Source organism: Peromyscus californicus, unplaced genomic scaffold, assembly GCF_007827085.1.
Source record: "Peromyscus californicus insignis strain IS unplaced genomic scaffold, ASM782708v3 Scaffold_24__1_contigs__length_46423439, whole genome shotgun sequence".
Lineage (NCBI taxonomy): Eukaryota > Metazoa > Chordata > Mammalia > Rodentia > Cricetidae > Peromyscus > Peromyscus californicus.
The window spans coordinates 44,633,129-44,654,213 of record NW_026294535.1 but is presented as its reverse complement, the minus strand read 5'-3'; the positions used below and the strand labels follow the sequence as shown (position 1 = coordinate 44,654,213).

General features: G+C 54.7%; 1 protein-coding gene across 1 annotated transcript; it reads right to left on the bottom strand.

Moving 5' to 3' along the window:
* Window positions 1–24: 24 nt before the first annotated feature.
* Ankrd52 (ankyrin repeat domain 52) lies at window positions 25–19,506 on the bottom strand. Its single transcript, XM_052753654.1, has 28 exons — window positions 19,375–19,506; window positions 18,965–19,048; window positions 18,427–18,505; window positions 18,175–18,245; window positions 17,042–17,242; window positions 15,508–15,595; window positions 15,215–15,357; window positions 14,727–14,939; window positions 14,395–14,473; window positions 14,007–14,121; window positions 13,712–13,794; window positions 13,512–13,629; window positions 13,261–13,329; window positions 12,949–13,089; window positions 12,789–12,869; window positions 9,829–9,940; window positions 9,591–9,662; window positions 8,788–8,989; window positions 8,481–8,568; window positions 8,270–8,387; window positions 7,277–7,496; window positions 7,048–7,135; window positions 6,860–6,943; window positions 6,633–6,778; window positions 6,331–6,413; window positions 6,126–6,208; window positions 5,855–5,946; window positions 25–5,440 (listed from the first exon to the last, which is right to left on the bottom strand). Exons 1-28 carry the CDS (start codon window positions 19,399–19,401, stop codon window positions 5,190–5,192), a joined length of 3,231 nt encoding a protein of 1,076 aa, XP_052609614.1. The 5' UTR covers window positions 19,402–19,506; the 3' UTR covers window positions 25–5,189.
* Window positions 19,507–21,085: the final 1,579 nt, after the last annotated feature.

Below are 21,085 nucleotides of genomic sequence, written 5' to 3'. Positions count from 1 at the left end.
AACGGAGGCGGGACACAGGGCCAGTAGGAGCAACAGGATTTTAATAAACAGAACCCACCCCAAAGCCATGACTACGACAGTTGTACTTGCACCAAAACAGCATAGAAAACCAGGGTGTGGTGGGGGGCTCAAAGCAGTCGGGAAGGACAGGAGTGGGGGCCTGGAGGATGTGGGGTGCGTCAGTCTTCAGGGAGAGCATTGTGCTTTAGCCCAAGTAGGAGGGGAAGGGCAGGGCAAATGCACCAAGGTCTCCATTTATCTCTGCTGCCCTCAGCACCCTGGGGATGCAGGTATCTGGGCTTTATTGCTGCCCACCAGCGTTGCACACCCCAACCCCGACACTAGCACCACAGGTGGATCCAGGACAGGGAGAAGGGCAGGGATGGGAAATTGCTTAGAGAAAGATTCAACTAGAATCCAGTGAATTGTGCTCAGTTCTCTTTACTTCCTACAACCGAGTACATGGGTCACAGGGTGGAGGGTGCAGCAGGACATGGAACATGCCCCTCCGTGCTAACCCAACACACCTGCACACAGGATGGTGGTGTCTGCAGCATCACAGGTCATGCAGGGCGTGGGGAAAGGGAGGTTCACACACACATAGATGCCCACAGTGGGTACCAGACAGAGAACACCCCTGAATATACACAGCTGTACATGGGGAGCCCCAGGTCCCCACCCAACCCTCTCCCCGTCCTGCTGTTCCCCAGCAGGGGAACTGTATTGCTTTGAGAGAGCCACCCTGGGGCTGCTCTGCCAGGCACCCTCCCCTCCCACCCACCCCATTTTGGCACATCTGCAAGACACACAGCAGCGAGAGCAGGCACCCTCCCTCCCGGGCTTCTGTGGCTTGGAGTTGGGGAAGGGGGTAGGAGATACCATCCTCCGTCTTTCTCCTAGCCCTTCCCAAATCCCTGCCAGACCCACTCCAGCCAAACCCACCCACCCCTGAAACACACACACACGCACGCGCACGCACACGCACACACAAAGCTGAGCTATCCAGGAATACGAGTGAACAGATTGTCCAGGATGGGAGCAGAGGCGGCAGGAAGGACTGGAAGCAGAGGCCCCACCCTGGCACAGGTCGACTGGCACAACAGCTACTTTAGTGCAACTGGAGGGCGCCCAGAGTAGGGGGACGGGAGGGCCCAGGGGAGGGCCTAACGGGTGAGCGAGGACCAAGGGCAGATCCACTCGTCACCGCCATCCTCTGCCCTCCCAAATGCAGTGACAGTGTCCCCTCACACCTACGTGGGCAACAGCAGCCTCGGAGTCAGTACCTTCAAGTAATTCAAAGAGCAGACCCTCCCCACCCCAACTCCCTCCCATCTCTGGGAATTTGGTCGCTTCTCTACAGGGGTTGGGTTGGGAGGAGGAGTCCCCAAGTCAGACCTTTCTTTCTCTACCTCCCTCTTCCCCGACCACTGGGCTTGGTCCTTGAAGACTCCTCACTCTGTCCTGCCCAAGCTGGGTGAAGGCCCAGGGGTTGGAGCCACACAGAAGGGGGGAGGCTGCTTTGCTTCCTGCCCCCCCCCCCCAGAAGGTAGGGTTCAGACTTGGCAGGAGGGATGGCCATACTGGCTTGCCCCAGGAGCAGGGCTTCCGGGCTAGGGTCTGTAAGGCTATTTTCCTTTGCGGTGGGGGGGGGAGGGGGCAGGGAATGAGCACTGGGGGTGGGAGAGGGTGAAAAACGGCCGGGTGGGAAGGAGGAAGGGGCCTCCCCGCTGGAGCATAGTAACTGGAGTCATTTCAACAGAGAAACGCTCATGTGCATAAGATACACAGTGTGCGTACTCCCAGCCTGCCAGCCTGGCCCCACCCCACCTCTCGGGACCCCTTCCAAGACCATAGAGAGGGTTTTGGGGGTACAGTTGTAGAACCATTCACTCAGGCCCCACCATCCCCACCCCCAGCCTCTTCTCCCCTCTGGTCCAGGGAGGAGGAAGGTGCTTGGGTGGGCAGACAGCGGTGGAAACAGTATTGAGTTTTCCTTTGGTTACATATTGAAGGCAAAGGTGAGCTGGACTTACAGTCAAAACGGATAGGGTGAGGAAGGAAGAGGGGCCATGGCTGGGGTTAGAGAGGGAGGCGGCCCTCCTCAGCCCCTCCACCCCAAGGAACACGTCTACATGGAGTGGCAGTCCCTCTGTCTCCTATCTCCCACCCCCCACAGCACCAAACAAAAGGAGAAGCTCCCTCCCCCAGGGGCTACTCCCCACCCCAACCTGGGCTGTACATTCAGTGGTTTTCAGCAGTCCTATGGCTCAGGGGCCACGGGTAGGGGAGGTGGCCCACCAGTCTCAGAGTCTCAGCTGGACAGTGGCAGTGACCTGGGTCTGTCAGTCCATCCTGGGACCCACAGTTGTGCCATTTGTTTTTCTGAAGGATGGTACACAACCCTACAAAAGCCACGCCCAATCAGAAACATCCCCCTAAAATCAGAAACTAAAAACTGGCTCTTCTCATGTCGCCTGACTCACGTCTGTCCCGTCTCCTATGTAGCCCTCGCTCTGTCTCCTTTGCTGGGACCCAGGGCTGTTCCCAGGGTCCTTACTTAAAATAGGCCTTTTCACAAAAGTGCTTATTACTTGAAGCAAGTGCTTTAGAGCTGCGGTGGGGAGAGGGGAGGGGAGAGGAACAGGGGAGGGAAGGAGATGTTCCTCCCCCACTCGAGCCCCTTGAGATTGGGGGGCATTCTGCCTGTTTTACTTCTCCACACCCGCTTAAGAGGTTTAAAAAAAATCTTAACATTAAAATAAATATGCAGTGGCCATGAGAATGGTCAAAATGCTTCAAAACACTAGGGCTGGGGAGCCCAGGGTGGGGTGCGGGATTTCCTTTGGCATAAGGAGAGGAGGCTGCCTGCCCTCCAGGCCTCCTCACAGCCACATGAGGAGGGACAGAGGCCCCCTGTCACATCCCCAGCACTGCTGACATGTGCCCAGGAGAGCAGGGGACAGACAGCCACCAGAAATCTCATCTAGCAAAGCAAACGATGGGGCTCCTAACAAACGCTCAGTCAGGTTCCTTCTGATATCGTCAAGGGTTAATAAAGGAGAACACGACTGATACCCCAAGTCATCCCCGGGGAACCACTTCCCTGCTCCCCATGCCCCCACCACCTAATTCCCAGCACCAAGATGAGAGGGTGAGATGGGGCGATTCTAGGAGAGAGAATTGAAGTTAGGGGCAAGCGATGCAGAACCAGCGGGGTGGGGGTGGGGGCGGCAGCCCTTAAGAGAGGTCACATTGATTGTCGTATAGGGAAGGGGAGGGCATGGAGGGTGTGGGCAAGAGGGGCATTGCAAGGCCCTTTGGCTTTGAAAACAAAACTAAAAACTAAAAGCTGCACAATCCTTCTCACCAATAATGGTCACGTGGAAGCCTTGAAATGGTTTAGGATCTGAGGGCAGGGCAGCAAGACACAGATAAACAGGGACCACAGAAAGGAAAGTCAAACACCCCAGGCTTCTGGGAACCAGCGTGAGGTATGGTGCAGGGTGTCTGTGGAGAGGAAGGGCTCCCTGGACAGCCTTTCCCCCCTCAGCTCACCCTCGGCAAGGGTGGCAAGACATTCCAGGGACACAACTGGAAACTAAGAGTGTGAGTACAGCAAGCTTGGGGGGTGGGGGGACCCCTGGGAGACCCCTGTACTGTGTAAACGAAGCCCGTCCAGTTCTTAGTTCTCAGGGGCAATACTGACGGCAGCCAAACTGGGCAAGGATGCGCTGTGGGCGGGGGCAGGACCTCTGTTCAAGTTCTGTGTCTTGGCCCCTGGCTGAGGTATTGCGTGTGAGGAAGGGACACTGGGTTACGGGATTGGGTCCAACTGTGCAGAGGCTCACCAAGGAGATGGATGGACAGGGCATCTGAAGGGACCAGGCCAGATGCAATGCTACATTTAAAGAGAACACTGCCCCTTCTCATTCCAGCCCAGTTTGGCTTCTCAGGTACATTCCAGGAATCTTATCAGTGCAGCGCCTACTCAACCCTATCTCTCCCCACGCGGGAAGGCAGGGACTGAGCCTCAGTGTCCATCGGCTGCTCCCTTGACCAGTGCTCCCCCCCTCGCTGGGGGAAGGCCTGGTTCCCTAACAAGCGGTCCCTGTACTGCTCCTGCCCTTCCCACCATCTTTGGCTTCATATCAGGAGTGACTAGGGCAGTGGGTACTCTCAGACATGACAGAAGGTGGAGACAGACAGGGGACATGAAGAAACTCTGGGGTTGGGGGACATAGGAGGAAGAACATGGTCCCTACCTCCACTCACATGCAAACACATGCCTGAAACACAGAGGACATACTAGGGCTGTAGTTTTGAAATGGGCAGGATATTAATTTGTTTCTTCCCCTAAAGAATAAAATGCTTACTTAAAAATTCATGACAAGCCTCAGAGTTCAGGGAGAAGAGGGCCGAGGAGGGAATGGCCACAGGCTCCCCTCCCGAGAAGTTAAAAGAAAGAAGCAAGGTTAAAGTGCGTGGTTGGGGGCCAGGCTGGAAGTGGGGGCAGGAGCAGGCTGTGGGGGCAGGAGCAGCCCTTGGTTTGCACATGAGGAGCCAGGGGAGAGCGCAGGGTAAGGGCCAGGTTCAGTAGTTGCTGCTTCAAGTGTCTGCATTTGAATTTCAGGGATGATAGGATATGGGGGGGAAGTTCTAGGCCCCAGTGCTGAATACCCTCCCCCCTCGTCCTCTAGCTGCCCCTGAAGAGGGAGGGGGACACCCCCAGAGTGCTCACACAGTACCAGAAATTAAGGCTTCTCACTGCTGCAGGGATGGAGGGCCAAGCGGGGAGGCAGTGATGGGTATGGAAGGGGGGTCTGCCTGGCAGCAGGGCGAGGGGAGGCGGGACAGAGAGGAGAGTCAGAGGAAGAGTTGGGGAGCTGGCAGCAAACGGGGGAACTGAGAGATGGAGTCAAGGGGGAGCCAGGCATTTAGAAATCATTTTGGGACACTTGGCAGAAGGGTTGCCCTGGGGGTACCAAGAGCCTGGGGTGCTCCCTGTGGGTCCCAGGCCTCTGCCAGGCCAGGATGGTGTGGCAAAGGGGTGAGCAGCAGCAGCTCCCCAGTGCCCCCCTGCCCAGACCCAGTCGTGTTCTCCTTTAAAGTGCCCTAAATGTTTAGATTTTTCTTCTAAATAAATAGAGTAAGGTATCAAGCCACCGGCAGGGAGAGGGACACTGGAGGGGCTACTCAGAGTAGCAGCCATCTAACCCAATGGCGCCATGCCGCTCCTGGCTGTAGGGACAGGAGGTCCCGTGAGGCAGGGCGCCACAGCCACCCACCGTCTTGGCGGCTGCGATGCCGCAGTTCTTGAGCAGGCTGAAGCTGAAAGGGCTGACGGCGTCCTTGGGCGGGAAAGGCTTCATGGTGGAAAGGATCAAGGCCAGGCAGTCTGCCACATCTTTGTTGGGAGCGCAGGCCAGTGCTGGGGTGTGGCCTGTGGGCCACAGGGAAGAACAGAGGCTCAGGGTCCCGTATCCTAGGGCCCCTACTCCTCCCAGGTCCTGAGCTCTCTGGGCTGTGAGGGGTACCAAAGGGGGCAAGCACCCACTGTAGTCAGAAATCCAGGTGGCATGGGCCCAGGGGAGCGCATGGCAAATTCTGACTGCAGGGTAAAGGGCAGCACATGGAACGGCAGACTGGGGCGTATGGGAGGTCTTCCTGACCCTGCCAGATCCACCTAGTTCCACCAGACTCCCCTGGGAGACTTAGAATACTGGTATTGGGTCTCTGCTCTCAAAAGGTCCCCTGGGAAGAAAATCTCATTTATAGCAAGGTTAAGAAGTCACCTCCTGAAGAATGTCCCTGACCCCAAACCCAGGAGAGGCGGGGGGCTCTGGACCCCACCCACCTTCTTCATCCACAGCCAGCACTGTGGCCCCACGACTCAGCAGGGCCTGCACCACAGAAGCTAAACCATTCCGGGCAGCAATGTGGAGTGGCCTTAGAGGAGAGAACACAGAGAAGGGACACTAAGTAGGACTCCAGGCTGCCTTGCCACCTCAAGGTGGGTGCCAAGGATACTGAACAAATACTGTGAGCTCGGAGAGCCCCTGGAGTACAGGTGGCTCTCTCCACCCACCTGCCTCCCCCAGCCTGGAGCCCCTTCCCCAGGTACTCACATCTGCAGCGCACTGTTGGTAGCATTGATAAGGCCAAGGTCTTGGGTTTCTGCCAGGATCATGAGGGCACATTTCTCATGGCCCTGAGGAAGAGGAAGAGAAAGTGGACACTTGTGGAGTAGAACACTAACAGGCAATAGGGTAGGAGCTGTAGTCTATCCTGCAACCAAGAGCCACCCCTTACCCAGCAGACTCTAGGCGGTACCTTGCTACAAGCCAAGTGCAGGGCAGTGTTCTTGTTCTCGTCCAGCACAGTCAGGTCTGCCTTCCCTCGATACAGCAGAAATTCTACAAGGAAAACAGGACAGACTGATGTCTTCCTCCAGGGCAGCAGCCATCTCACTCATCCTCCTGTCTACATGGACTCTGTATCCCAGTCACAGAAGGTGGGACACTCACAGACATCCTCCTGCATTATGAATCCCAGGCCCCCAATATGCCCTGCGGGATGGGCTGGCCCACCCCGTTAACAGCCAGGGGCTCCCTGCCATGGTAGCCACTACGCACCCACAGCAGCCGTCTGCCCATTCTCGGCTGCCGTCATGAGCGCAGTGCGGCCAGTGTGGTCAGTGGCATTCACTTCAGCTTGATGCTGCAACAGCATCCGGAGCCCAGAGACATTGTCCGCGAAGGCAGCGGCGTGAAGGGGGGTCCTGGGGAGGGCAGCAGAGGGGAGTGAAACAGGACACTCTTCTACGGGGCAGAGACCAAAGCCGAGGACTTTTGTCCCTCACCGTCCTTTGGCGTCTCGGCTGTTCACAATCTTGGCACCCAGCGCTCCCAGCAGCATCTCTGTGGTGCCGTCCTGGTTATTGATTCTGGAGTCAGGGAGGAGGGATCGTCAGCAGCAGCAAACTGGAGCGACGGCCGCCCTCAGCCAGGATCCCCCACCCCCAGGGAGGCCGGTGCAGAAGGTACTCACACTGCACAGTGCAAAGGAGTGAAGGGGTTTCCCTCCAAGTATGAGAACGGGCTGTGTTCAAGTAACAACTCCAGACAATCTTCATGTCCTGGCAGGAGGAGGAAAGCATGGTGAGGGTGAGAAACAGCAAAATCCTCCATCTGTCCTGGCCCATCTCCGGCTCTCCAATCTCTTTCTGGACCCCTTCCTCCGATGACACACCCCTGCGCCCGCCAAAGGCCCCCAGTACCAGTGTAGCAGGCCCAGTGCATGGGCGAGTATCCGCTGTAATCCACACCGGCATCCAGGGGGTCTGTGGAAAGAGCGGCCTGCAGCAGGGTCCGCAGCACTGCGGTGTGGCCACAGGCCGAGGCCAGGTGGATAGGCGTGCGGCCCTTAAAGTCTCGGCACAGCACAAATGCATCGTGGTCCAGCAGGGCAGCCAGGCAGTCCTCACAGCCAGTCACTGCCTGCAGGGCACACAGAGGAGAAAGGGGTGAGTTTTTCCAGTGGCTGGTTGCTGGGGGCCGGCCCAGGAGCACGAACTACTTCCAGGAATCCATCCTTAGCTCTACAGTAATTCTAGTGTTGGGATCAGCAGCTACTTTCCTGACAGGCAGAATGGCCAGAGTCCATCCTGAAGCTCTCAGAAGAAAAGACCAACTAGAGAGTGAGGAGACTGAGGGATCAAAGAATCCTGTGGTTCTGAAAGCCAGACACACCTGTCGTCTCGGCTACTCAGGAAGCTGAGGCTGGAGGATCACTTGAACCCAAGAGTGGAGGACCAGCCTGGGTGATACAGCGAGAACCCTCAAAATAAAAAGATCTGCTAAGCACGGTGGTGCACACCTTTAATCCCAGCACTTGGAAACCAGAGGCAGGTGGATCTCTCTGAGTTCAAGGCCAGCTTGGCCTACACAGTGAGCTCAGAGCCTGCCAGGACTCTATAGTGAGGTCCTGTCTATTAAAAAAGAAGAAAGAAACGAACCCTGATAGGATGGCAACAGGTATGGGTGGTGAGCAGAGCTTGGGTGCCAGGAGCAAAGGGCTGAGTATGATGAGAAATCAACGTCACCAGGAAGGGACGGGAAGGACTCATCTCAGCACAAGCACAGGCCCAGTAAGGCTCGGAAGCAGGATCCTATCCCACTTACTGACACTCGGATGCCCTGCTGCTGGTGGGTCCTTTGCTCCCGCCCCAAGGCCTGCCCGTGAGCATCCTTACTCCCAGCAGCTCACTCACCCCACGGTGGAGGGCGGTGCGGCCCCGAAGGTCAGCAGCATCGGCCGTGGACCCTTTCTCTAGCAGCAGATGTACACAGTCCACATGACCATTCATAATGGCCAGCATCAGTGGGGTTCTGCAGAGCGGGCAGGAGAAAGATGAGGACCGTCACTTCTGTTTAGAGAGGACCAAGAGGCGGAGAAAGGGTGGGGGTCTGGCCCACACTCACTGTCCATAGGCGTCCATGACGTCTGTGATGTCAGCTCGCTCCCCACTGTCAATCAGCAAGTGCAGGGAATCAGTGTGGCCAGAGGCGGCTGAAAGACAAGGGAGCCCCCGTCAGGACATGTCAGGAGGGAAGAAGAGGGTGAATCTGGGTTCAAGGACTGGAGTTCTGTGAATGCCCAGGGCAGGGAGAAAGCTTCAGGCAGGAAGCTGTGAATCAAGACTTGAAGTTTCCATCCTCCTTGGCCCTAGCCCACTCCCAGCCCAGCCGTTCAAGGAGATCTGGCAGTAGCTTGGAGGGGGCCACTAACCAGCAGCATGTAGGGGTGTCCACTTGCGTTTACGCTCCTTGATGAGGGCAGAGGCACCATGGGCTGTAAGCACCTCCACACACTCCGTAGAGCCTCGCTCAGTGGCCAGGAAGAGCGCGGTCCGGCCCTTGTGGTCCCTGACGTCCAGATTCACCAGCGTCTCAGCCAGTGTCTTCAGGGCTTCACAGTGACCATTGTAGGCCTGCGGGCAACCAACAGACACAGCTAAGGACATTCCTCTGCCTACTCTGCTGCTGGGACCCAAGAGGAAGCTCCAAGTACCACAGGCTCCGTGGGCTCTTTCTAGACAACCTGCCTGCCAGTGAGAATGCAGACTCAGGGCTGGTAGGACGGCTCAGTGGACATCCTGTACAAGCCTGAGGCCCTGAGCTCCATCCCTGAAGCCCAAATACAGGTGGAAGGAGAGCCAGCTCCACGGAGTGGTCCTAGATCTTCACGAACTCCACGGTACATACATGTCCATACACACATACCATCAGCACACACAATCATACTAAGTAAAAATGTTATTCTTAGCCGGGCGGTGGTGGCGCACGCCTTTAATCCCAGCACTCGGGAGGCAGAGGCAGGCGGATCTCTGTGAGTTCGAGGCCAGCCTGGTCTACAGCGCGAGATCCAGGAAAGGCGCAAAGCTACACAGAGAAACCCTGCCTCGAAAAAAAAAAAAAAAAAAAAAAGTTATTCTTTTACAAGGAAGCAGATATAAGGACAGGGTCACAGTGCTGGCATGCCTGTGAATGGTCAGGTCAAAACAAGACAAAAGGAAAAGAAGTGGGACTCACAGCTAAGTGCAAAGGGCTGACTGGAACGGTGCTCTCCACATCCTCCAGGCAGTTAAAGGACATTTCTAAGAGCTGCAATGAACAGGAAAGCACATGCTGAGGTTCCAGGACTTCCAAGACGTGGGTCCCTGCCACACTCACAGAAATCCCCTCATCTCCCAATTCAACTGTCACAAACCTGAAGCCAGACTACAGCCCTGTTCCCGCCCCCTCCCCCAGGCCAGGTGCCCATACATACCAGTTCGAGGTTCTGTCTGTTGCCGTAGGCGGCTGCATAGTGCACGGCTGTGTAGCCCTGCCTGTCCCGCAGGGAGGGGTCTGCACCATTATCCAATAAGAACTCCAGACAGCTGGGGAGCCAGGGATAGACTGTCAGGCAGGGATAGGCCCAGCCCCGCGAAGGTGCCGCCCTGGGAGGGGCAGGGGACTGGGCAAGGGAGCCCCGCGGGACACCTTCTGTTTTATGTAGACTCTAAATCCTGCCCGACCATTCTTCAACCCTAGTTCTGGCTACACCTGGGCCTCCAGTTCCAACACCGTCCTTTATCCTCTGGATCCTCTTCCAGAAAACATGGGCATATGCTTGACTCACAGCCTTCGGGTAGGTGAGTATCTTATTCCTGCCTCCAAGCACACCGAGCCTTGACTAGCGTCCCGCTCCGCCCCAGACAGCTGAAGAAGTCCGCTCATTGCAAACTCAGACCGTGCTGCTCTGCCCTCGGGCCCTCCTCAGCCTCCCTGTTTGTTCTCCGTACTCCCCTGTGCCCTTCGCAGTTGTAATAGTAATGACATCTAGCATTTACTATGTATCAAATACTGCATGATAAGCAGCTCCCGTATATCCATTTAACTATCATAATTATTCTCAGAGCTAGATATATTTCTATCCCTACTACTAGAGTTGAGAAAATTTAAGCAGGGGATAAGGTACCTTTCAAAAGTCACATAGCTGAATCTCTTCAATGTGTATTTTTGGGTTTTTTGTTTTGTTTTGTTTTGTTTCCTGAGGTCTCTCTCTGTGTAGCTCTGGTACTCACTATGTAGACCAGGCTGTTCTCAAACTCAAGAGATCTATCTGCCTCTGCCTCCCAAATACTAGAATCAAAGGTATGTGCCACAATGACCAGCTCTTTTTAAAATAAATTTCTGAAGTCTAAGATTTACAGAAAAGTCATGAGGCTGAGTTTCCACATATCTCATACTCTGTCTCCCATTACCAACCTTTTACGTTAGGAAGTATGATGGTTCTTTACCTATTTTCTCAAGAGATGATTTCAGTGTTGTTTTTTAAATTGTGTGTATGTGTCACAGAAGTCAAGGACAACTTTCAGCAGTCTGTCTCTTTTCCCACCACATGGGTCCCAGGGATCAAACTCAAGCCATCAAGCTCATGAGCAAGCGTCCTGTATGGCTTTCCTGGAGGAAGTGTGTCACTGGGGGTGGGTTTTGAGGTTTCAAAAGCTTAAGCCAGGCCTAGTGTCTCTCTCCCTGCCTGTCCCTGCCCACTGAGCTACCTGGAAAGCCTGCTGATTGGTTTTTAAAAGGAAAACATTCGGGGCTGGAGAGATGGCTCAGAGGTTAAGAGCACTGGCTGTTCTTCCAGGGGTCCTGAGTTCAATTCCCAGCAACCACATGGTGGCTCACAACCATCTGTAATGAGATCAGGCGTACACGCAGGCAGAACATTGCATACATAATAAATAAATAAATGTTTTTCTAAAAAAAGAATGTGGCATATTCCTACAATGGGGCACTTTAAAAAAAAAAAAAAAAGGAAAACATTCACCTTGTTGTTGAGATGGGACCTTGCTATGTAGTCCAGGCAGGCATAGAACTCTCTACATCCTCCTGTCCCAGCTCTTGGGTGCTGTTCCTGGCAGGCGTTTTTGACTTTTATTTTTAGGTGGGATTTTTTTGCTTTTTGTGATAGAATCTCACAAAGCATGAGGTACACTGGAGCTCACAACAATCCTCCTGCTTCAGATTCCCAAGTGTTAGAGACAACAGGCATGAGTCAACATCACTAGCTCCTTTTTTTTTTTCTTTTGAAAAGGGTTTCATGTAGCTCAGGCTGGCCTAGAACTCTATGGAGCAAGGTTGTCCTTGAACCTCCTCACTTCCCAAGGGCTTGGAATTATAGACCTGTGCCACCAGAAACCATACCCAGCTGTTGTTTCCGAATTTTTTGTTTTTGAGACAGGGACTCACTATGTAGTCCGCGCTGTCCTGGTACTCAGACATAATCCTTCTGCTTCTGCTTTCTAAGTGGTGGAATTAAATCACCAGGCCTGGCTGTTTCAGGGTTTTTGTTTGTTTGTTTTTAATATTTATTCATTTATTGTGTATACAGTGTTCTGCCTGCAGGCCAGAAGAGGGCGCAAGATCTAACTACAGATGGTTGTGAGCCACCATGTGCTTACTGGGAACTGAACTCAGGACCTTTGGAAGAGCAGCCAGTACTCTTAACCGCTGAGCCATCTCTCCAGCCCTGTTTCAGATTTTTAAATGAAGTTTATAGAAATACAATTTCTCCCATTCATTTATGTCAGTGGTTTTCAATTAAGGACAATTTTGCCCTCCAGGCAAAAATTCCTGAAGACATTTTTGGTTGTCGGGTTGTTTTGATGTTAGGCAACGTTTTAACGTTGTACTCTAGCGGTGAAATCTGCCCTCCACCAAAGAAAGCCCTGGAGTAAATTCATCTGTTTTGCTTTGTTTTTGAGAGAGAAGGTCTGACTGTATAGTCCTGGCTGAGCTGTAACTCACCACACAGACCAGACTGGCCTCAAACTGCCTCCTGAGTGCTAGAAGAAGCGGTACATCACCACACCCAACTTAATTCATCTTTTATCCTTTAGTACTAGCTAGGAGGTAGTTCAGTGGCATACGCCTGCCCGGAATGAACAAAGCTCATCCCAGGGTCAATCCCTATCACCTCAGTACCGAGAACAACACCTGGACCGTGAAGGGGGAACGTTCAGTTAAGCAGTCTCCTGTAGGTAGTTTTCCCAGCTTTTTAAAAAGCCCCTGCTCCTTGAGGAGAGGAGCTAGATCTCGTATTTGACTTTCTCTACACGCCCACACTGCTGGCTGACCAGGCAGTGGTGGCCACAGCAGTGGAGATTCCAAGTGGATGGGAGGATAAAAGGGCCAGGGTGGCACCGTGGGGAAGGCACATCCCGTATCTCTAATACTCACAAGAAGGCCTCCTTCCTGCGGGACTCCTTCAGTAGCTCATCCTCTTCAGCATCATGGCTGGAAGCAGTGTGGGGTTCCGCTCTGGAGTAACAGAGGGAAAAAGGTTAGGGGAGGCTGGGGATGCGAAAGGGGCTGAGAAGAACCCAGGAAGGAGCCTTACCTCCGGTAGGTGTCAGAGGCAGCAGCGTAGTGCAGAGGAGAACAGCCTTTGCAGTCAGCCTCATTGACGCCCGCCCCGGCGGTCACCAGGGTCACTGCGCACTGGTAGCTACCGTTGGCAGCTGCATAGTGCAGTGGGGTCCTGGAGAGCATGTTACAACAGAGATTGAAAGACTCGGGGTAGATATAAACACCACCAGATGTGCCAGAAAAGGGTACACGGTAACACTCTCCTCGCTCAAGCTCGCCTCCTCTGTCCTCCATTTTCTCTCTAAGCAGACCCTAGCTCTGTGCACCCCGCACATCAACTTGCCTTCCAAATTTGTCTCTCCTCCTCAGGTCAGCTCCACTGCTCAACAGCAAATTAAGACATTCAACATTCCTAAAAGGAAGACCAGGTCTAAGAGTAAGAGGCTTGAAGCATGGCCACCAACCCAGGAGAGCCAAGATGGAGGACCCAAGGCTCTCTATCGTGACTACTCTCACTGTTAAGGGAAAGAGCCAGGCAGACAGTGAGGACCCACACCCTGCCCAGCTCCCAAGGCCTGGAGAAAGAGGACGCACCCTCCAGAAGCAGCAGCATGGAGACAGGTGCGGCCAAGGCTGTCGGGTGTGTTGATGTCAAACCCAGCGGAAAGCACATGCTCATTGCTGAGTGAAGACACGATGCTGTACAGCTGGCCTGCAGGAGCACACCAGCACAGATCGCATCCAGGAGCCCTGCGCACCTTCCTTCCCATCACCCGCCAGTCAGCAGCACATACCTGAGGAAAGAAGCTTCCGGCAGCAGTCAGAGAATCCAAAGAGAACAGCTAAGTGCAGGGGGAACATGTCGTGGATACCGCGCCTGGGAAGAGGTTGAGGGACTCAGTGCTGGAGCCAAGCAAGGACCACTTAGAGTTCCCTTCTGTGGCCCACCATCACCGCCCTAGGAGTCAGGCAGGGTAAGAGAGTTCCCAAACTTCCCTGTGACAAGCATCTTCGGACGTCTGCATTTGATGTGGACAGTACTACACAGACCTGAGGTGGCCCAGAAGTGGTCCCAGGGCCCTGACTCACCGGGCGGTATCCGCGCCATTGGTCATGAGAGTGCTGATGAGCAGCTCGTGTCCGTAGCGAGCGGCTACATGTAGTGGTGTGTTCCCAAACTTGTCAGCACAATCAATCTCGCTACCTGAGACAAGGAGACACACACAACCCAGGCACACCTCAGGCTTTGGTCCACTCATCCCAGTCAGGGATCACTCAAGTGCTATTTATTATAGGTTGGACTGAACTAAGCATTCTTCATGCATTGCTTTTTTTTTTTTTTTTTTTTTTTTTTTTAAGCCTTAGACTGGAAAAAAGTACAGTCCCAAATATCTGAGTGGAAGATGGGTGGGAGGAAGGAGAGGGATTCTAAGAGTGAGTCCCCTGGAGGAAGAGAACACCAAGTCTGAGTCCATACCATTCTGAATGAGGATCTGGGAACGTGTGAAACGGCCATGAATGGCCGCCATGTGCAGAGGGCTTTTTCCTTCTTTACTCTGTGGAAACATAGTGGTCTTTATTAAATGTAAAGCAGAGAGACTGCCCTGTTCTCTCTTTCAAGAACACATCAACCAGGATGGAGATGTTACATGGTTACCCAATCACATTCTCAAGTCCCTGATAAGACCTAGTCACCCCAGAAGACCAGTGGGTAATTCTCCCAGATTCCCCCAGGAGAACTACTTGGATGTGGTTGAAGCCCCAGAGCTATTTGCGAGAATTCTCCTATGACCTCATCCTCTTAGGTACCTGGTAGTTGACATCAGCCCCATTATTGACCAACAGCTCCAAGCAGAGCGCGCCATTGGTGGAGACAGCTGCCACGTGCAGTGGTGTGAAGCCCTTGTCATTTGGCTGGTTGACGTTGGCTCCTGCGTTCACCAATTCAATGGCCACAGCGTCCTGGCCCAGGTAGCAAGCGATGTGCAAAGCTGTGTTTCCAAAGGCGTTGGGCTCATCAATCTGGATTTCCAGGGGTGAGGGATGGATTATCAGTTTATACAGAGTTGGAGGCAACCGGTTAGCTTGAGACCTAGAAATCCTACTGTGTCAGCCCCTTCTGGTTTCTCATCCAAAGAATAATGCCACTGTTATATAAGCCTTATTCAGACCCTTTCCTACACCCTTCCAGCCTTCAGAAACCACACCAACAGCCCCAGCATTCCCCATCTCTGTGACAGATCCTGACCTCCGACTCCCTGTCCTGAGCCCCGAGACACAGCGTTTAGTGCTCTGACCTCAGCCCCCATCCGGAGCAAGTACTTCACCACTTCAATCTGGCCGCTGGCCGCAGCTGTATGCAGCAGCCCGTAGCCCTTCCGGTCTTTGCAGCCGAGGTCTGCTCCACGTGCCACCAGCAGTTTCAGGACCTCCAAATGCCCTAAGAAGAAAAGGAGGGCAAAAAAAAAGCAGGCCTAGGGTGAACCCAAAGGCCCCAGGCTCCTCCTCTTCCCTCCAAATAGCGCAACTCCCTATCCCCGCCCTGGGATCCTAACAGTCAAATCCCTTCTTTTCCTACAGCATCTCTCACCTAGAAACGCTGCCCAGTGCAGTGGCTGCCGCTCCTTTTTATCACAGACATTCAGGCTGGCTCCCTTGTTGAGGAGCAGGTTCACCGTCTACAGGAGGAGACAGAAGACACAGAGACAGGTTCATGTCCTCAACCTACCCAAGGGCAGAGGCCGCTGATCTCCTCAAGAGGAGGAGGCAGCCTGGTATCTTTTCGATTCACGTTTGCAGTGCTGGGGGCAGCGGCTAGTGCCTCTGTTCTTGAGCAGAACACTCTGGAGGAACAGCACGAACAATGGGATCAGGCACCAAAAGACACCAGTGGATAAAGGAAATGAAGGATCTCTTCAGGTGCTCTACTGGCTCTCAGACTCTTAGGAGTCTCTGGGAACGTGTTGAACGACATGGACTTCCTCTTCATAAAAAAAGATACAGCAATAAAAACATTTCTGAGCTGGGTGGTGGTGGCGCATGCCTTTAGTTCCAGCACTCGGGAGGCAGAGGCAGGCAGATCTCTGTGAGTTTGAGGCCAGCCTGGTCTCCAAAGCGAGTTCCAGGAAAGGTGTGTAAAGCTACACAGAGAAACCCTGTCTCGAAAAACCAAAAAAAAAAAAAAAAAAAAAAAAATTCTGCCAGGCAGTGGTGGTGCACACCTTTAATCCCAGCACTCGGAAGGCAGAGGGGCAGGAGGATCTCTGAGTTGGAGGCCAGCCTGGTCTACAGAGTGAGTTCCAGGATAGCCAGGGCTACACAGAGAAACCCTGTCTCGAAAACCCAAACCAAACTAAACCAAAATATATATATCTCCATAGACTCTCAAAAGGTCCTCCTGAAGTCCAAGTCAAATTTTAGGGTAAGTTTTGTAAGTAGGCACATAGCTACAATAACCAGTACTTGGGCAGGAAGACTATTATAAGTTCAAGGCTGTATCAAAAAAAAAAAAAGGTAAAAAGTGGGTGTAGATACTGTTGAGCACTTCGACCCTTGCCTGCCATCGACAACACTAGAAAGCAAAAGGATTTCAATCTATGCGTTGAGAGTACAGCTCAGTGACACAGCCCTTACTAAGCGTGTGTAACAGTGAGTGGTTCAATAAAAACTCCGTGTAAGCTGGGCACTCTGAAGACAGAGGCAGGTAGACGTAGGTGAGTTCCAAGTTCAAGCCTGGTCTAATCTACACAGCAAGTTCCAGGCCAGCCAAGCATACATAGTGAGACCCTGTCTCAGAAACAGACAAAACCTTTAATCCCAGCACTGAGGAGGCAGAGCCAGGCGGATCTCTGTGAGTTCGAGGCCAGCCTGGTCTACAGAGCGAGATCCAGGACATGCTCCAAAACTACACAGAGAAACCCTGTCTCAAAAAAGCCAAAAACAAAACAAAACAAAAAACAGACAAAACAAACCCCACAAAATCCTCAATCTAATACAATCATTCATTGGGTGCTCAAACCCACATGTTTAACCGTCTAAGCCTCTCCTGCCCCAAGAAGCCTGGAAGCATGCAAAGCTCAGTGGAAGGGAAGGGGAGATTGTGCCTAGACTGGACCAGTCCTCACCTCAAGATGCCCACTGTGTACTGCGTGGTGCAGGGCACTGCGTCCGCTCCTGTCTGCCACATTGAGGCTGCTCAACAGGGGTGCCAGAGCCTCGGCGCACTTGGTGGCCCGGTTGGCAGCAGCCACGTGCAGTGGTGTCTGCCACAGCTTGTCCCGGGCATTCACATCAGCTGAGTGTGCCAGCAGCAGCCCCAGCACCTTCTGTGAAGGAGCAAGGGACAAGACAAGAGAACAGGAAGTAAAATGAGAGGCAGCAGGAGGGGTCGGCACGGTGAATCATGGTCCATCTCCCCAGCGCAGTCCATCTCTTCAAGCCTGATCCCATGAGAGCTCAAACATCTCTGCTGAGGGAAACAGAGCTCTCTTCCCACCTAGCATCTATCACCCTCCAACCTAGCTCCTGAAAAATCTTCACTCCCATGTACATCCACCCTAGGTAAACCCATACAGCCCAAGCCTGCTTCCAGGAAAAACAAATGTTCCTATTACATTAATGGCCAAAACACCCTCCCCTTATCCCTTCCTTCCATAAGCACCGAAATCACATCTATTACCCCAATAAACAAACATAATGGGTCCTCTTCAAAATCCAGGCTGAAATGCCCCTCTTAAACACTACACACATCATTCTACTTGGCCTCAAGCTCCCCGCCCAGCCTAGGAGCTGGAGCCAAGGAAGTGATGAAGGATCCAAGAAAAGGTCTGTTCCCTCTCCTTGAGGTTGGTGGTAACATAGCATTGGACTCCACAAATGAGCTTGGCCTCTTAGACAGTTGCTTGAGGGGCAAGGATACAACAAATCACTATTCCGCACCCCATCACCATGAGAGACATCTCGGTGCCCAGAGGGGGACCAGACTGAAGGTGGCCCCCCAGGGAGGGATGACTCACTCAGGCCTGGCAGCAGGGCCCCTGCAGTCTGCCAGCCCAGTGCTAAGCTCTCCCTGACGTCACATCAGCTGGCGGCACTCAGCCCCCCTTACCAGCCAGTTCTAGGGGCAGGAAGGAGGGGCCAAAGTCCGGTTTCCTCCCTATGTGGGGCAGGATGGTCCGCAGGGCAGAGAGCTGAGTTTCTCTAAACCTTCACACCCACCCATCCTTTTTGGAAAGGTGAATTGAGGTGGGGTCCATACCTCGTTTCGGGAGGCAGCGGCACGATGAAGAGGGGTCAGCCACAGTGTGTCCTTAGCATTAACATTAGCACCTGTGTGGATACAATTTTCTATTTTGTTGGGATTTGGGGGGGTGGGGGGGACCAGTAATCGCAGTGGGGAACCTGAATGGACAGAAAGCCATTCCCGGACCAAGCACCAGCGATCAATCCGCGGGTATGAAGAGACTTCTCCCCTCCCTAGGTGCCACACCTTCCAGCTCCCCACTTTCACCTGACATCAGTAGCAACTGGAGGATGGGGACATCGCCTACGTAGGCAGCAGCATGCAATGGGGTTCGCCTCTCTTGGTCCTGGAAAGGCAGAAAGAGAAGCAGCTGCGGAGAGAAATTATCCTGGACGCTGCCGGTTCAAGTATGAGAACTCCAAGCCCTCCCCCTACAATCCCTTCCTCCAGGTTCTGCAGGGACTTAAATCCCAGTACGTGGATTCAAAAGCCAGCATCCTGGGAGGGTGGAGTCAGGGCCACCGACTGAGAAACCTACTCCTTCTTCCCGGAGGGGTGGGGGCGCTGCAGACCCCGATGGCTGAGCAGAGAACATCGTTTTCTGGGTGTCCCCAGAACCCGTTGGCCGGTGCTCCATGCCTGACCAGCCTTAAATGCGGAGCAGGCTCTCATTTCTGAGTAGAAAGCGCTGCAGTTTCATCAGGGCAGAGGAGAAACGGAGCCGCCCCGCTTGTGGGGAGGGGTCCCGAACACCGGAGCCCGGATTCCGGCTCCCGGCTCGCCCTCCTCCCTGCTCCCAACTCACCAGCACATTGATGTTCTCCTTCTGCGAGAGGAGGGAACGCACTTCCTCCACATCTCGGCTAAAGATGGCCTGGACCAGGGGCGGCTGCAGGGAGAAGCAGCTTTCAGGGAGCGGGCCCGAGCCAGAGCGGAACCGGGAGGTGGGGGAGCACACAGGTTGGAGGGGGGCGTCGCTGGAGGGGCTCCGCGACAGGGGTCCCGGCTGCAGCGGATTCCTGCGGGGCCTCCACCGGTCGCCAGGCCCCCAAGGACACCCGCTCCGCCGAGGGGAGCACGGCGTGGGGCGCGGCGGGAGCCGCGGGGGAACCCCGGGCTCGGGGCCCAGCCTAGGCCGCACATCCCCGGGCTCGCGTGGCGGCGGCGCCGGGCCCTGGAAGGAGGACGTGGGGAAGGGCAGGCAGGAGGGCTGACCTGGTCCGTGATGCTGAGGATCCCCATGGCCCGGCCCAGGCTCCGTCCGCATCGAGCTCGCAGCGGCGGCGGCGGCGGCAGCGGCAGCGGCGGCTCCACCGGGGGACACGGGGCGGCCCAGGCGGCGGCGGCGGCGGCGGCGGCGGCGGCGGCTGCGGGGAGAGGGCGGCCCCGCCTACCGGGGGGCGGGCGAGCGGGAGCCCGCAGCGCTCCCTGGCGGTGAGCCTGGGCCGGGCCTCAGGGCGCTCTCCGCGCAGGCTGGCCCAGGCCTCGGCTCCCTCCGCCCCGCGCCAGGGCGAGCCGGGCGGCCCGGGCTGCTCCGCCGCCGCCGCCGCCGCCGGCTGCGCGGTGCTCTCCGCTGCAGCCCGGCGGCCCGAGGGGTCCGGTCCCCCTCCCGCCCACACGCGGGGCCGTGGCACGAACTCGGGTCCCGCTCGCCCAGCCAGCGACTCCCCAGCTCAGGACCCAACTGCGGGCTGCAGTCCGCCCAGCCCACCGTGCTCCCGTGGAGCGGGCGCCTCCCGACCGCGCACACACCCTCCAGCCCTGCACGGATAGGGGGAACTCTAGGGAGCATGGCGACCCGGGGCTCCCGTGTGGCCCCAGAACGAGTGTCCGCTGGGTGGAAGGGGAAGAGCAAGATTGCTAAAGCTGCAGAGAAATCCCAAGCAGGGCTCCGGCTTCAGGGAGCCTCTCCACGCAGAGCCGGGCACTGGGCCGCTGGAGAAGGCCTCCAACGCTAACAGAAGGGGCACCAACTCCATGACTACCCCATGATGAGGGCAGTAACTTTTCCCCCGTAGAAGGGCGGTAGAGGGGAACTCTCCCCTCACCCCCTGGAGAGGTTTGGGGTGGTGGTGGGGGGAGAGGAGAGGGCAGCTAATCAGGGACAGCTGGAAATGGGAAGGAGGGGAGAAAAGTAGATTGATACAATTTATAAAAGACACTTCAGAGCCAGGCATGAATCGTGCCTAAAATTCCTGCACTCTGGAAGTTGAGGCAACAGTGTGTGTGCAAGATCAGTCCCGGCTAAATAATGAGACCCGGCCTACCCCAGTTTCCTCGCTGTTCCTATGAGGACACGGACCAAAAAATGACTAAGGGGAGGAAAGGGTTTATTTCATCTTACACTTCCAGGGCATAATCTTTCTTCCAGGAAAGTTAGGGCAGAAACTCAAACGCGGAGCTTGAAAGTAGAGCTGAGCCGGGGGAGGAATGCCACTAGCAGGCTCAGGTTTATCTAGATTTCTAATCCAGGCCAGGACCACCTGCCTAGGGATGGTACCACCCACAGTGGGCTGGGCCCTGCGACATCAATCATCAATTAGCAAAGGAGAAAGTGCTGGGGCTGGAGAGGTGGTTCAGCCAGTTCAGAACACGGGCGGGCTGCTCTTCCAAAGCACCCAGGTTCGAGTCCCATTACCCGCATAACAACTCACAGCGGTTTATAACTCCAATTCCAGATAATTTGGTAGGCTTCTGGTCTCTCTGGTCACCAGATATGCACTAGGTGCAGACCTAGATATACAGGTAAAACATCCATACATGTAAGGTAATAAAAGTTTTTTAAGTTAAGTTGAAAAGAAGAAAAAAGAAATGCCCCCGACATGCTCACAGGTGAATCTGATCTGGGCAATTTTCTTTCTTTCTTTCTCTCCTTCCTTCCTCCCTCCCTCCCTCCTTTTCTTTCTTTCTTTTCTTTTTTTTTTTT